At 40.2% G+C, this 14978-nt stretch overlaps 1 protein-coding gene across 10 annotated transcripts in view; it reads left to right on the plus strand.

Moving 5' to 3' along the window:
• Positions 1-14978, plus strand: part of nfia (nuclear factor I/A) — a 205887-nt gene that overhangs the window by 150644 nt on the left and 40265 nt on the right. For 6 of the 10 annotated variants that reach the window (XM_088927543.1, XM_088927540.1, XM_088927544.1 and 3 more), the window contains exon 6: positions 1716-1843. In XM_088927543.1, coding sequence (XP_088783669.1) covers positions 1716-1843 — 128 coding nt within the window. Of the gene's footprint in view, positions 1-1715; positions 1844-8596; positions 8648-14978 lie in introns of all 10 variants that reach the window. The other 4 variants (XM_088927539.1, XM_088927538.1, XM_088927545.1 and 1 more) reach the window with 1 other exon arrangement.

Here is a 14978-nt window from a genome sequence, read left to right on the forward strand (position 1 = left end):
ATGGAGCGAGTCGAGTGACCATCACTTCGATACTTCTAGTTTCTAGAACAGCCACTAGATAGCGTAGGATTTGGAGCACCTAGAGTCAATCACAAGCATGTTGTTTCGGCTCGTTTTTTCGTTAGTCGCTAGTGTTTCCCTTCTTTGTAGTCCCTAACATTTTTGTAGGCCCTAGGCGCTGTGCCTACAGTGCCTAATGGGAAATCTGGCACTGCATATAGTGATTTTCACACTCAGAAATGTTCTTAAAGCGCATGTGTCCCAATACCTGTGATCACTTCAAATCACTGGAGTGAACACAAAGTACGTTTTTGTTCTAGTATGTTCAAAATAATGCATGAAATTATCAAAAATAAAATTTATATTATACTGTATCTTGCTTATCATTTATATTAATCTTTTGATCACAAATCCTAATTGTTGTGACAGAAAAAATAACACTTTTGACTTTGCTGTCAAAGTAAAATTTTGGGGGGGGGGGGGATATACCTCCTACATTAATGAGGCGTATGAGCCAGTATGGAAGGAAGGTTGTTCTTTCTGATGGGCCCAGCCTGTCCTGCTCACCCCTATGGGAGGGAGAGGGCACACAAGAGGGCCTCTGATGGTACAATTAATGTGAGCGGATGCTGGGCGGCTCCGAGGGCAGATAAACAGAACAGTTTGGACTCTGATACAGGCCGCCCGTGGCAGCTGTCGAAATCGCACCGCAGCACTGGTCCTGCTGGAGGCCGCCCCGCTGTTTGTCAGGAGGTGAGCACTGGTAGCATCTGCAGGCTCCCCTGTTCACAGCACTGTAGCGGTGCCTACTCTTGATCCACAGCCAGGTTTGCCACTGTCAAAGAGGATTACCATTAATCTTGTGCTTCTTCAGACCCCGGGGGGGGGGGCAGCTAACAAGCTAGTGCCCTCAGTAGGACCCTCCTGAAGCCCCTGCCCACACTGACCTTTGCTGCTGTCTATCCTCTGTTGGATGAAACAGCAGAGGAGTGCAGTGCTCAGGAGGTACAGCCACTGCTCCTTTTTCATTCCTCCAGCCACCCCCTCAAGAAAACGTGTAGCAGTTTCACAGACTGCGAGCAAGAGGCCTCTTTCCTTTTTTCGCTTTTTGACATTTGGGATCAATTGTGTTGCTTCGTTATGCCGCGGCATGTGGCACCAGCAGGGCAGGTTTTCCTTCCCCAGATGCGGTGCCCTTTTCACCAGTTCGAGGAGGGCTGAAAGAAAGAAGGCAGTGAGGGTCTGACTTTGTTCCCCCCCCCCACTGAAAACAGATTTCTCAGACTCAAGACTCCTGAATGAGAATCTGTCTCTACCTTTATGTTATGCTAAGTGTTTCAGTTTACCACTCAGAGGAGTGTGCTCTTTACTCTGTTTCTGGTCTCTGTAAGTCTTGGAGACCTGAATGGGCTCGCAGGTCTTGACAGGTTTCAATGTGGACAGCGGTAGCACGATATGCAGTACTGAAGTCTGCGATCCTGTGCTACACAATGACACATACTGATGCAGTGCCGCTTAAAAAAAAGCACAGTAAAGTGTAGAAAACTGCAAAGAAGGAATGGAGAGGAATTCAGAACCATGCCACAAACCCACAGCAAAGCAAAGGCAATGTGTGGCACAACAGTACACCCACCAGAACATTATCACAGTAAAACTCCATCAGGTGGTGGCGGCAAATAACTAATTATACAGTACATCTGTGTTTCTCTGCACAGCTCAGCAAAGCGCATCAAGTGCATAGAGGATGAGGTGGACAGTCCAGGGGAAGAGTCCTTTTACCCGGGACAGGGGCGGTCGCCGGGCAGTGGCAGCCAGTCCAGCAGTTGGCACGAAGTGGAACCAGGTAAGATTGGCACCGGCTTAACTCAACTTCCAGCTTCCCTGTTTTGCTCTGCATATGCCCTGTGGAGACTCCTTGGGCCCCGAGTGTGTGCCCCCAATCTGACGAGCTCCGTGGTACTAAGAGGGGTGATGCTGTGATAACGAAGTGTGCGCCAAAGAGAAAACTGAGAAAGAACGGGTTACTCTGCTTTTATCTGAATTTATCAGAAACTGCAGCTAAAATACTAAAGCGATTTCTGTCGCCATTTCCGCTACAGTCTGTTGATAGTGCATATACTGTAGAAGCCCAGACTAATTCAAGAGATATGTGTAAGACTGCCCCCTAGTAACTGTGACCTCCAAAAGTCGTGCTTGCTGTTATTTTCTCTATTTGTTGTTCGAGAGAGATTTTTCCTCATTTGTTGTGTTTAGTGCTGGAAAACAAAACAAAGGATGTTCTCTAACAAAATCTACGTATTTGCCATTGATCGCGGTAAGGTGCCGTTTACTGAATTTAGATCAATCTGACTTTATCCATTCTACCACTGTATGATTCAATTTGCAATTGGTATTCACATAAATTTTCAATCTTTGAAAACAATTGAGAGCAGATCATCATATTTTAGAGCAGTAACGAGAAAGAATATACCATATATATACACTGTGGTTCAGCAGAAGAACTGACTAGCTAATCCTGTGATATTGCTCACAGGGGTGTTAAGAAAGCTGCTAAAGGTAAAATAAGGATTGAGATAATCAGGCATTAGGAGCCCAGATTTGAAAAAGTGCTATTGTGTAATTCTGGTGGCATGATTTAGTCTTTAAGGACATCACACATCATTATAAGTATGGCTTTAACATTAGAGTGGATAAACTGCTGGTTGACCACGAAGAGGATCTCTTCCAGCTCAGGCTATTCCAATACAAGGCAGTCCTGTCCCACAGTAGACAGCACTGCCAGGGATTGGGAGAAGAAGTCATCTGGATAATTCTCAGCTCCCAGTGCTCTGGTAACTCCTTTCATCGGACACCACAGACAGTTTGCACTCGGCACTCTCGGAGCAAAGGGCAGTGAACAGCTGGATCTGGATGCTCTGGAAGAGGAGAATATATTCCCTTCTCTTTCTCTCTGGTCAAGCTGAATAATGACTACCTTTTGCAAATGAATGGGTAGGAAAAAAAGGAAACCAATCATTTTTGATCCAAAAAAAAAATCTGTTTTAAAAAAAAAAAGTAGGATGCCTAGAAAAAAATCAAATTATTTTTGCACGAACAGCCTTTCAGCTGTTATGGTTATGCAACTTTGTATCTGGAGGATAGCGATTGCATTGGAGAGCGATTGCATCAGATTTTGACATGAAACAGATATATAAGGAAAAGAGGAAAGAGAGAGATGTAGAGGGAGATATGGGGTCGAAAGCATATGCAGGCTCAGACCTATTGGATTACTTCATTTTCTTGCATTTACCTGTTTTGTTGGTTTGTTACTTGCTGCATAATCCAATTCATGTATGTTTTATTTTGCTGTTTAATTGTTAACTATAATACATATTGTCTCTGTGCTATATCTGAGACTATATATATAAACTATAGATAACCTATAAAATGAATTATAATATATGTTATAAAATAAAATATAGACTATGTAATAATAGGAATATTATATAAAGGGGTAAGAGAACACCAAAGGGCTTACTAGACTGTTTTTGTTGAAATAATCAATATAAGAAACTATAATTCTGTCCATGTGGAACGAGACTGTCAACAAGTGAGAAGCTCAAAGGGAAATACAAATATGATTGGCCCTTTTCAGGTAATAAAAATACCTGCTGTTTCAGAACTTCTGTGTTTCTCCCTACGGGGCATTTTTGGAGAGAATAGATAGTTAGCTAAGAGAGATACCTCAGATCACAGATCACAGAATCTGCCTTAATACTCTATTTGCTGTAGTCCAAAACTATCCTGTAGTAGTTTTCAAATGAGGAATGAAAGGCTGGAGCAAAAAAAAAGAAAATAGCCAAGAATACTAATCTGTAACTAGTCATGAGAATATTTCGAATTTCATCAGACTGGACATTACACATGACAAACACAAAATGTAAAAGAAAATAGAGATTACAAAGGCTTTTCCTCAGCCTTAACCCCCCTCAAAAAAACTAATAGTAACTCCAGTGTTGCACAATTCTGCCTTTCGAATTGACTGTCTCGAAGGTGAGCTGATGGATTTCCTGGTGTTTAACCTCCTGGTGGCACAACCCAGTGACCCCAGAGGGGTTTCTGTTGTGCGGCTGCAGGGATGGAGCAATCTTACAAGCCTCTCTTTATTTTCAACTGTGTCACAGAGTGCCTGTCCTGTGGGCTGTGGATGGCCTGCGTGTGCAGGGCAGTGCTACGCTCTGTGTCCTTCTCCCCGGTCTACCCCAGCCTGTGAGCTCTCTCTCACACTCTCACCTTCTCCTCCGGTGGAAGAGGCGGCCATGTAGTGTGAAGGCCTGAGCAGCTCAAATTCCTCTCTGCCTCTAGGTGAATTTGAAAGGCTTGTAAGTCAGATATACAAAGGACTTTACTTTCGAGTGAGATTGTTTATCCTTGTCTAGTATAAGAATGTTAAATTGTAAGTCTTACGAAGTCATCCGTAGTATATGAAGCACTTTTACAAGCATAATTCCCACCGAATTCCAAACATTCATACAGTATCTACACAGTATATGATACACACAGGATTAGGTGAAGAGGAGAGGAGCGACATTGCATTAACATTTTAAACTGGAGTGGAGAAGCAAGGTAGGTCAAAATTAATACATTTCTGCATGTACAGAAACACGGTTAGCTTGGTGCTAAGAAATGGAACAAGAATAATAGTAACATTCCAAAGTAAAGGTTTTGATAATAGTAATACTTTTCAAATAGGTGCCATTTGTTAGAGTTAGGCAGACAGTTTTGATTGGCCCAAATCAGCTTCTGACAATGATTCTGAGGTATGTCTGTGATTCATACAGTACATTATCATGTTGATTCCATATGTTTTGAAAACATTTTGATATTGTGATTTGCAGAAACCTTATTTTCTGAAAAAAGAAAATGGGTTTAATCTCAGTTCTTCTCAGAAAGGCCTAATAGGTCACATATTAAGCTCCTTGGTTTGTTGCAGCTGAGTATTGTTTTTTAAAAGACAGTTTCATGTAAATGTAATGATTCATCTTTGTGGTAAACACATTTTGACCTCCACTGTTAATGCCACTGTCAATTTATGAAAAATAGCTAAACAGTAAAACTTGGCCCGACAGTGCATAATTTGAACATTATGCACTGATAAAAACTGCAACAAGAACTTTATGATGTGCTATACTTAATGGTTGTTCTGTGTTTGAATTAACGGTCAAACATTTCACCACAAAAAGTTTGTTTTTGTCTAAAATTACAGCTGTGTGATTCACAAACCTTCAGTCATGTGACCACAAGGGTGCTGACCTTTAACCCCCACTGGGGCCTGACATTCAGGATAAACATACCAAACAGCTGTGAGAAATATGTCTAGAAGAAGGGTAGCAGCCCTGCTACAGTTATCATCGTTTAACCCTGGCACTGCCAGAAGGCTCTTCTCCTTAGGGCATTATACAGAAAAATAATTGAACCACTTATCAGTTGCAAAATTTACTATAAGGACATTCTAGTAAAATATATATCGTAGTTTTGAAATACATAAATAAATATCTGAACTGTTTTTCTATGTCTAGCCTCTGAAACAAACCATGGTGTCAAAATGTATCAATCTCTGGCTCTGTAGCTGTAAGTGTGTACAAAGTACATGGACAACAATGGTCAATCTCTGACTGCGCTTATTTCTACCTGTCTTTACAGTGTATTCAAACTTAATTCCCTGCCTTTGCTGTGCAGTACTGTAGCAACGCTCACTGCACTTCTCAATTACCACTGCAGTATCACTGTCATATGCTGTGTGCATGCTTCTGACAGACTACAGTAGTCTTAAATATTACAGACCAGACGATGGTACTTGTAGTCCTGAAAATGTGTGTCATTAAGAGCTTCATGCTATGCAAGTTTAAATATTGCTAAGTGGATATCCCTAAGCCATTAGCCAGGCTGCTTTTCATAAGCGTAGTGTTTCATGTTGCAGTAGAATCACAATTTAGATTTGCCCTGCCAATGTAAATTTCACAGTGGGTTTTGAAGATCCTGGAACATTGCATGCTATATCCTCTGTTTATCATTTCTGTCAAAAAACATTACAGTATGACTGCATTTTTACAGATAAAGGCCATAATATATGGAGTATTTGTGAACGAATTGTAGCTCCTTTTTCCTTTCAAGTGCAAAGTGTTCTTCATTGCCAAACAGAATGGAGAGCTTGTGTATTTCAGGAATTTCTAGAGTGGTGATAAAATGCCTGGAGTTATCGTGAAAGCTGTATGAGTTTATAAGTGCGTTTTGGAGCCCTCAACTTGAAGGAGTGGTCCCATTTTCTTATGATTTCATTCCTTACTTGTTTCATATCCTGCTGTATGTTCTGTGCTTCGCTGTTTTGTTAGTTGTGTTTACATTATTGCTCACTCCTCTATTTCAGGAGGACTGTCTATTACAGATGAATATTTTCTAAAGAGTCCTGGTAAAACAAAATTCAAGGAGATTGCCAAAGCTTTTTGGTTGAGGGCAAAACCTGCTCCGTTTTTTTTTTCTGGAACAAACTACACCGCAGCATATGATCATATTAATCACTTTAAGTATCAAATACCAAAACAATAAATTAAAGCAACTTAATGAATGAAATATCTAATCATACGTTACTCTGTGTGACACCTTTACAATCCAGGAACACTTAAAAACCAAACTAAACAAACCTCAAAAGAATTGGCCACAGGTCAGTTTCCAAAAATGTTTTAAAATCTGTGCAATTTTCCTTTTGCTATGTGACCCGGGTCCCTTCTTTTTCCTTTATCTGAAGCATTTCTTGGTGGAATAGTTAATTGCAAAGGTAACACACAATTCAAGCAGACGCTGCATCGCACAGGGAGGGAGCAAACGCGGGAGGTGGTGTAGTAGCAAAAAACAGATGGTCCTGTGTGTTCAAGCACACTGACAATTTAAAATGAATTCAAGATGTTTTCCACCTCACTTTGTCTTCCCTTTCGTAAAGCATGATATAAATGCAATGCTGTCATAGGACAGGTATAAGATCACTTTTGAAAAGGAAACTTAAACATTTCCATTTGCAACAAACCCTAAAGGCCAGAGCACAAATGGTGTGCCAAAGGAATGGGAAGAATATTGACTCTGGGTTGAAGTGGAGCTTTGTCTGTCCTCATCTCCCAGAGCCCTCAGAGAGGGTCAGTTTGTAGACCAGCAGTGAAAACGTCAGAGTACCATTTTTGTTTAACACAAGCCCATAAGAATAGCCAAGTCTGGAAGAATCAGAGGTTTAACCTACAAACCAATAAGAAACTATACATTTCTAAACATACTGCTTGGTTCCAGCTGTTAATAGCCAGCAGCTTCCTGCTTCTCCCAGCACAAACCTGCCATTACGAACTGGAGTTGGTCATTTTCTGATGGGTAGATGGAGCCCAAGAGCAATAACCAGCTCTTTGAACAATCAGACCCTGTTCACATTTTATGAAACATCTACTTATTTCTATACGCACTTGATTACCAGCCAATTTATTTTTTTTTTTTGCTTTTAAATTGTTTTATACTCTATGTGACCTCCATTCTGGAGAGTCCTAGAAAAATACCTATAATCTGAATTACAGACCTTTTTTTCAATGCCACTTTTTTTTTTGTTGTTGTTGGTGGCTGCTTTTGTTTAACCCACGACAAACCCAACATATGGAATGAAGTTTTACCATTCACATTTGAATGTAACAAATTGAACAAATTGTGAAAAAACTGCAACGGGTTCAATATTTGGTCAAATGAAAAACCTCTCTGTCCTCCTGTTAGATGGCTTTATGAGCGAGCCATAGCCTGCCATCAGGACATAAGCAGCTGTATGGTCACTGCACTGGACAAGAACTTCACAGGAAAAAGTACATTTATTGTATAGATGCTGGATCTTTTTGAAAAAGTAAGGAATCGAACCTTAAATCAAAGCAGAGTATGCTGACCTCTTGGCGGTAATGTGAGAACAGTAAAATAACTTCTACCTTTGAATAGGAACAGAAAACTAACAGCAGAATTCTTGGTGCTGAAAGACAGATACTGATATAGCTATGTTCAGGATCCTTATGCTGCTGCAGTTAGCCCTGGACTGTCCACTGCCCTCTCTTAACCATCGCCAGACTTCAGCAGGTATACTTTCTAGCTACAAGGGAGTTTTGAAATATTAGGGGCTTGATTTCATGTACTGTAGATGAAGGAAAGAATTGCTGCTTTTGCCTTTGCCTTTGACTGTGAGACACGTGACACTGAGCAGAGAAGAGATTTTGTTTCTTTTATCAGGGATGCAAAAGAAAAAAAAAACATCCTGCCCAGGTGTAAATCTGAGGAATGAACGGCAAACTGCACTGTGTGAAGTGGATGAAAACATGCTATAGTGCTCCTACATGTATTAAGAGGTGGCATCATCTCCCGAAGCCAAAGTGTAGCACTTTTGCAATGTGAAATGTGAACCATTTCTCATCCAAGTGCAAGACGATATGCATCTCTGAAGTCATTTGGAGAGGTGTCAGTCATGAATAGTTAATATGTGAGGTAATGCATATTTCTTTTTATACTTTATTCATCCTGCCTTTTTTTCCCTTTTTTTTGTCTTTCGAAGCTGGATATAAACTGCGTGGCTCGCTAGCTAGTACGTTCATCACAAGACAAGGTAATCATATATTAATGTTCCCATTGTTGTGCACTTCATGCCAGAGAAGACAGGATAGTTCATATTGTTGGGTTTGAAACCTCTCCTTCTGATCACCAGTGTCTGTGAAGTGCAAGGCCTGTTCCAGCAGGGACTGCAGGCCAGGACACTAGCGTCTCTTGAACAAACCTTTACCGAAGACAACTGCTCAGATATGCAGTGGTTCCCAGAGCACTGACCTGCCCTGGTTGACTTCCAGGTTGATGGTCTTGGTTTCTTTTGCCAAACTGCAATGGCAGAACTTCTGAATATAGTTTAAGTGAGTCAGAGCTCTTAAGGAGCCTGTGAGAGGGATCCCATGACAAGGTCAGTCAAAATGAGTTCACTTTTTTCACTAACTGTAAGATAAGAGGATTCTGGATTCACTTGTACAAAAGAGTGTGTTGCTTCCTTATCTGAAACACCCAAACTGTTTGTCAGCTTGGGGTGTTCGGTATACTGGGAACTACTGCATCACACTTGCTGTGGTGAAGTCCACCACTGCCTTTCACAGCACGGTACTCAGTGAATCTTCACATGCACGGCACAGCTCAGCTGAAACAGATTGTTACTGTCCTGTCGGGAGTGTATTATGTAATTTAATTAAGGTGTTTGATCCATCCGCATATTTACATTTTATGCACACCATACCATTTTTAGATATATATCAACTTGAGTAATGGGCATGTTGTTGATATATATTATATAAACGTATCCATGTACATCTGTGTATGTCAAGAGAGAGCTGGGCAGTTAGATAAATGTATTGAATTTCTGTATATTGTAAAGTGTGATTTTGGCATCATGTATTTGCATGTTGCAGGTTTCTGAAACATGCATGCAGACATTTGGAAAGAATTTGAGTTATCTTGCTTAAAAAAGATTTAGGTTGTGGTGTATTTCAGAAACAAAAAGTCTACAGTATGTTGCTCTTGTTTTGCCCTCCTGTTGTGTTAGCATGCTGTACTGTACTGTACTTTACTGTATATTGCTTCTTCTTGATCTAAACCCAACCAGGGCTCAGTACGTATAGCTCTGGATTCAGGCGGGTTTGCCTTCTACTGATTCACAACCTAGTTTGTAGAGACTCTGTAGTGTTTTTCCCCATTTCCTGTGGAGCTTGCCCATGTGGAGCCTTTTGAACAAAGTTTATTCCAGGGGCGATTATTGACCTGTTTTAATCCATCTATTGCTCATGTGGTTGGAAAGCAAAGTAAAACTAAATGTACCTCACTGGCAAAGTTACTGTCCGGATAGGAACAGATAAGCCTTCCCACACAGCCCTTTAACTTGAGTGGCCATTTCATGCTTGTGAAAGCAACCAGTTCCTTTTCAAAGTGTATTCTTACACTTGTATTTTTTGTGTAGACTTATGACCAGCTGAGCCTTTACGTTGTTAATTATATATTTTGTATGGAATACTCGTCCTTTCAATTGTTTTTTTTTTGTGATTCAAGAGGGGGATGGTGACTGAGGTTTGTTTAAATCACTCGAACAGGAAATGGTTCTCCTCACAGTGACAGTGGTGTCCCTGCTAGCTCGATGGAGCTATATGCTTGGGATTAAATGAATATTTATGTTCTTTTATGTCTAAAGTTAAACAAAACAGATTGCCGACATGTTATCATCTGCAACTGTCTCTTCAAAAAGCAACTACATGTTAAAAAAAAATAATTGATGCAAATAATTTTGGAGTTTTAGTTGCCCTGTGCCACTTGATTATTTTTGCATCTTGTGGTTTTTCATTTTTATATGTATATACAGTATGTACAGTATGTGTCCAAAAAGTTAGAACTTAAGGGGAGTTTTGAAATGTTTAATTTTAGGTCAAACTGTTAAAATAATTTAAAAGACACCAGCTGAACAGAATTTAAGCGAGTCTTACCCCCCGGGATGTGGCATGGGCTGGTATTTCGATAGCACCACTGTCCTCACAGAGCAAACTCTTTAAATATTGATTCAAGCCTAATTTAAATCCAGGACAGCAGGGATAAAAGGCTTCTCAATTAACGTGGTGTGAAATCTGGGGCCTAATATATTTACTCATGCCACTCTCAAGAGGGAACAAAATCTGTTGTGATGCTTTCTTAAAACTGTTTTCTTTTATTATTTTTAGTTTTCTTAACAGGGTTGAATTAGTAATGTATATATATATATTTCATGAACTAATTGAGCCTAATAAGACTTGTTACACAGAGTGTGTCAGACTCAGCCAGCCAGCTGTGAGTGATGCCACTGTGATGCACCTTATCTGTCTTTTGTCAGTGATAATGAATTCCGGCATTTGTTTTAATGTAGACAGATTATTATTCAACACAAAAGCTTTGACTGCACTCTGCTGTACAGAAAAACTCTTAACAGCTTTTTTTTTCCATCCAGGAAATCAGGAAGACCTGCAGCACTGATGTGATTTGTATAACTAAAAATCTTTAAATAGCATACTATAAAGCACTTAATAACAAGATGCATCTAGTATTTTGAAGGAAATAACCTAGCAAAATAATGGAAATGGAAGATCTTTGCTTCCAAATCATGCTTCCAACTGATATGTAATATTTAACTTTCCAGACCTTGCTTGTAAAAGCCCTACTCCTAAAGCTGTTCTATTATAACTGAGCGTCAGGACTCTTGTGTGTCATGGGAGTGCGAAATCACTGGGCCTTGAGAGTTTTTCCCGATCGTGCTCTAGATTTCAGCTTGTGAACAAGTTAAAACTCCCTCTGGCCCATAATACAATTATCTCACTCAGGAACAATACTGAGTCTGGACATGGGTGGCAATCGAGGGGCTAAGATTCAGCATTCTGAATCCTTTTGACTGCTTTGCACGTTTCTGAAATAATGTAGTTTTTTAGGTTAAGTTAGGCTACGTCTCATACGTTGTAGCCTTCGAGATCCCTGGGGCATCAAAAGGCGACCATGGTTAAATCCTGCACTCAGATCCATAAAGAAAAGTTCCGATATATAAATCCATTGTCAAAACATAGGGACTGCTCTTTGAGATCAGCATGGCCACACTGAAAAATCAACCGGTACTGTCCCAGTGGAAGCAAAGAGGAGTTTAACCTTGTAAAATGTTCCCCTGCACCCCTGCCAGAAGACACACCGGTGCTGCATTCCTGACTGGCTGTGTCTTCAGTCATGTTGAAGAGCTGCTGGCAGGAGAGAGGGAAATTAGTGTCCTCTGACACTTCGGTTGGACACAGCTTCTCAAGCCTCCATTGTATCTAGAGTATGTGGAGAAAATGACGCAGTCTTAGCAAAGAGCGATCTCACTATAACTTGTTCCTAACACACGACAAAGCCATGTTGGAGCTGTCTGGGTGCTTCGCATGAGAAAGGTACTTGAAAGCTGCTTATTCTAGTTCACAGTCTTTCCTAAAAAGCAGTAGGGAGACAAAGTGAGTATTTTTTACCCCTAGGAGAATGATGGACAGAAACACGGAGGTCTGGAAAGCACTTCCTAGCAGTAGGCTACAAGCCTGTCAGTCCCTCAGTTAAGAAGTCCTGGATTAGGAGAATAAAAAGGAAAAAAAAAAAAGCCCAGTACTTTTTCTGTAATAAGGTTTCCGAAAGAAAATGCTGAGTGTGCCCAAGCTTTGATTCCAACTGACAGAACCTTTTCAAGTGTTCATTACTCACTTTCAGCCTTCAGGCCGTTTCAAGACACAGACAGGCTGAGGACCCGTGTAGGACTGCTCAAAGCACAGCTCAGAGGTGTCCTCGCATACTTTTACATACACACACATTACTCTATCAGGCACAGGCCTCTCTCACCAGCTATTAATACCCGCACAAGGTTACAGAGTGTCAGAACTTCTAAAAATGAAATCTATAAATGTTTGCAGCTTATTGACAGGCTTGTATGCTTTCAATATTGCAACAGATGGAAAGGACATGAAAGTCACAAAGGAAAGCAGAGTCTAATACTGTATAGAGGTCTTTGAACAGGATTCTGGCTTTTAGTCCCCAGTTGTCTTTGGTGTAGATACTGTATGAGTCCTTAAGGAGCCTTTACCACTTTCACCCTGTTTAGAGCTGAACGGTTCAAGTGAATTTCCACTTTGGAAAATAGGATTAATGAAGGGTGGTTATCAAAAAAGATCCTCAAAGTGCAGTTTCTGTTGAAGAAAACCTCTTTTATCTTGAGACCAAGGACCTGGGCACAGAGATTTCTATACACTACGTTTTTTTTTCAGCTCCTGGGAGGCTCACAGTGGAGAGACATCTTCATTAAATGATGTGAAGATATAACTGTAACAGTCCCTGTTGTGTTGTTTGAAGATATTCCTTAAAACCTTGAAGTGTGTAAATCTGGGTTTGTTTTGTAGTTTTTTTTCACACTTCTGTTCCTCAGAATGTTCCTAGTTCCTAGTTCCTAGTGCTTTAAATAAATTAACAATTAATTAACAGTTTCTAAATAGAAGATTAAATAGTTTCACAAAGTACATACATATTAAAACTCAGTATCCTCATAGGATCTTCAGAAGGATTGAAAGAATAATTAAAAGGAAAATTACATTCCAAACAGCTTAAGTAAATTATACCATACAGCAGAAACCTGCAATACAAGTTCTTTATGATCATTGTTTCCCGATGAAATAAGCTACCACTTGGATACAGGATGTTTAACTCTTTCTTTTCCTTAGAAAATTCTTTGTTTTGCCTGGTCTTGACATTTTGAGAAAAAATTATGATCAATTTTGGTTTTGAGAACTTGTTTACACACAATAAGGCTTGAAGTAAATGTAAACTTTGACCCAGCAGCTGAGAGGTAGTTCCAGATGTGTGGTTTGATAACAGCTGTCTGTTGGATAAAGTCTGGTCTGCCTAAACAATTGAAAACACTGGATTTTTAATTTATGCATGACAGATAGGACAAAGTTTTGTGTTAATCGGAGCCTGAGTATCTACACAGGGATGTATGATGTCCTAACATTGGACCTCTACAAGGTCAGGTTTCTGAGACTGACACTCTTGGATCTCCCAGTTGGTAACCGAATGGCAACATGCACCTGCAAAGCAATATGTTCCTGACAACAGCTGTAAGTGTAAAGCAGTGTCTCTTGTCAGACATAAAGACACTTCCTCTGTATTTCCTACCCAAATTATAGGTTCATTGTTAAATTTAAGGCAATCCCTAATGTAGGATTATTCAATACCTATTAGGATTTTGAGTATTGAAATAAATTCCTTTCATAATCTTCTCAGTTGAGGGCTAAAGACTAAAGACATAAAGTGTAGAGCACAGAGCTGCCTGTGATCTCCTCGTTTCAGAACCAACTACATGATCAGCAGGGGTTGCTGTGCAACACCTCAGGGAATGAACCCAAATGATTATATTGTCCCTGATGAGAACAACTTCATCTCATCTGAAACTCCGCTTAGATCTTTAGGCTCTACCAGTAACCTGATATGGTCTGAACTGAAAGCCAAAGTATCCTTATGGTCTTCTTGACAGATTTTAGTAGCTGAAGTCCCGTGGAGATTCAGAAACAGATCCTCTGAAGTCACTGAGTGAGAAAACAAGAGATGAGATGCTTTCCTAAAGAATCCCGTCTAAACAGTCCTGCAGTGTATTAGCTTTGCCCTGGAGAAAAATATCTTCATTTTACAAGGTCGTGGGAAAGTGTCTCCGGTGTTTCATCTTAAGATAACAGTTGCAACATTATTAGTAACTGTAAGAAGCCATGGGTAATTCTGTTAGTTACGTATATACAGTACAGTAAGTTAATTATGAAGTTGGCACTATGGAGTCTGGGTCATGGTATGTTTAACTACACCTGGGTTGTCCTTCATAAAATGCTTAGAGACAACAACTGAAGGGTCATTTGTCTTTTAGAGGACTAAATTTGCCTGCAGGTTAACACCCTTATTTTCAGTCAACCATGTGTCAAAAAAGATGAAGAATGTCCCAGTTTTGTTATGCAATGATTTCCACTTTATATACAAAGCTCTAAATGACTCTGATTGATGGCTTCTCCGGTTTTCCCTAACAAGAAGGGCTGCATAGTTTTGAGGAAACAGTTCCCAGAGATTGAGCAGGTCTCTTCATGTTGTCATTCATCACCATTGAAAATGTCGTTTCATATGTGGCCAGTGTGGGTTTCCCCAGATGTTTCATTCTGATCATTAGGAAAGGCGGTTTGCTGTGACGACTGGGCACTGAAAGGGAAGGAATAAGATGGAACACAGCTTTCACTAAGGCTGCATTTTCAATCTCATCCAGAATGACTGTATGAGTATTTTCTGGTGTGCTTATATCAGTAATGTGGAAGACGTGCAGTCCCAACAGGATAAGCATCCAGCAGGAG

Source organism: Atractosteus spatula, chromosome 11, assembly GCF_055471065.1.
Source record: "Atractosteus spatula isolate fAtrSpa1 chromosome 11, fAtrSpa1.hap1, whole genome shotgun sequence".
Lineage (NCBI taxonomy): Eukaryota > Metazoa > Chordata > Actinopteri > Semionotiformes > Lepisosteidae > Atractosteus > Atractosteus spatula.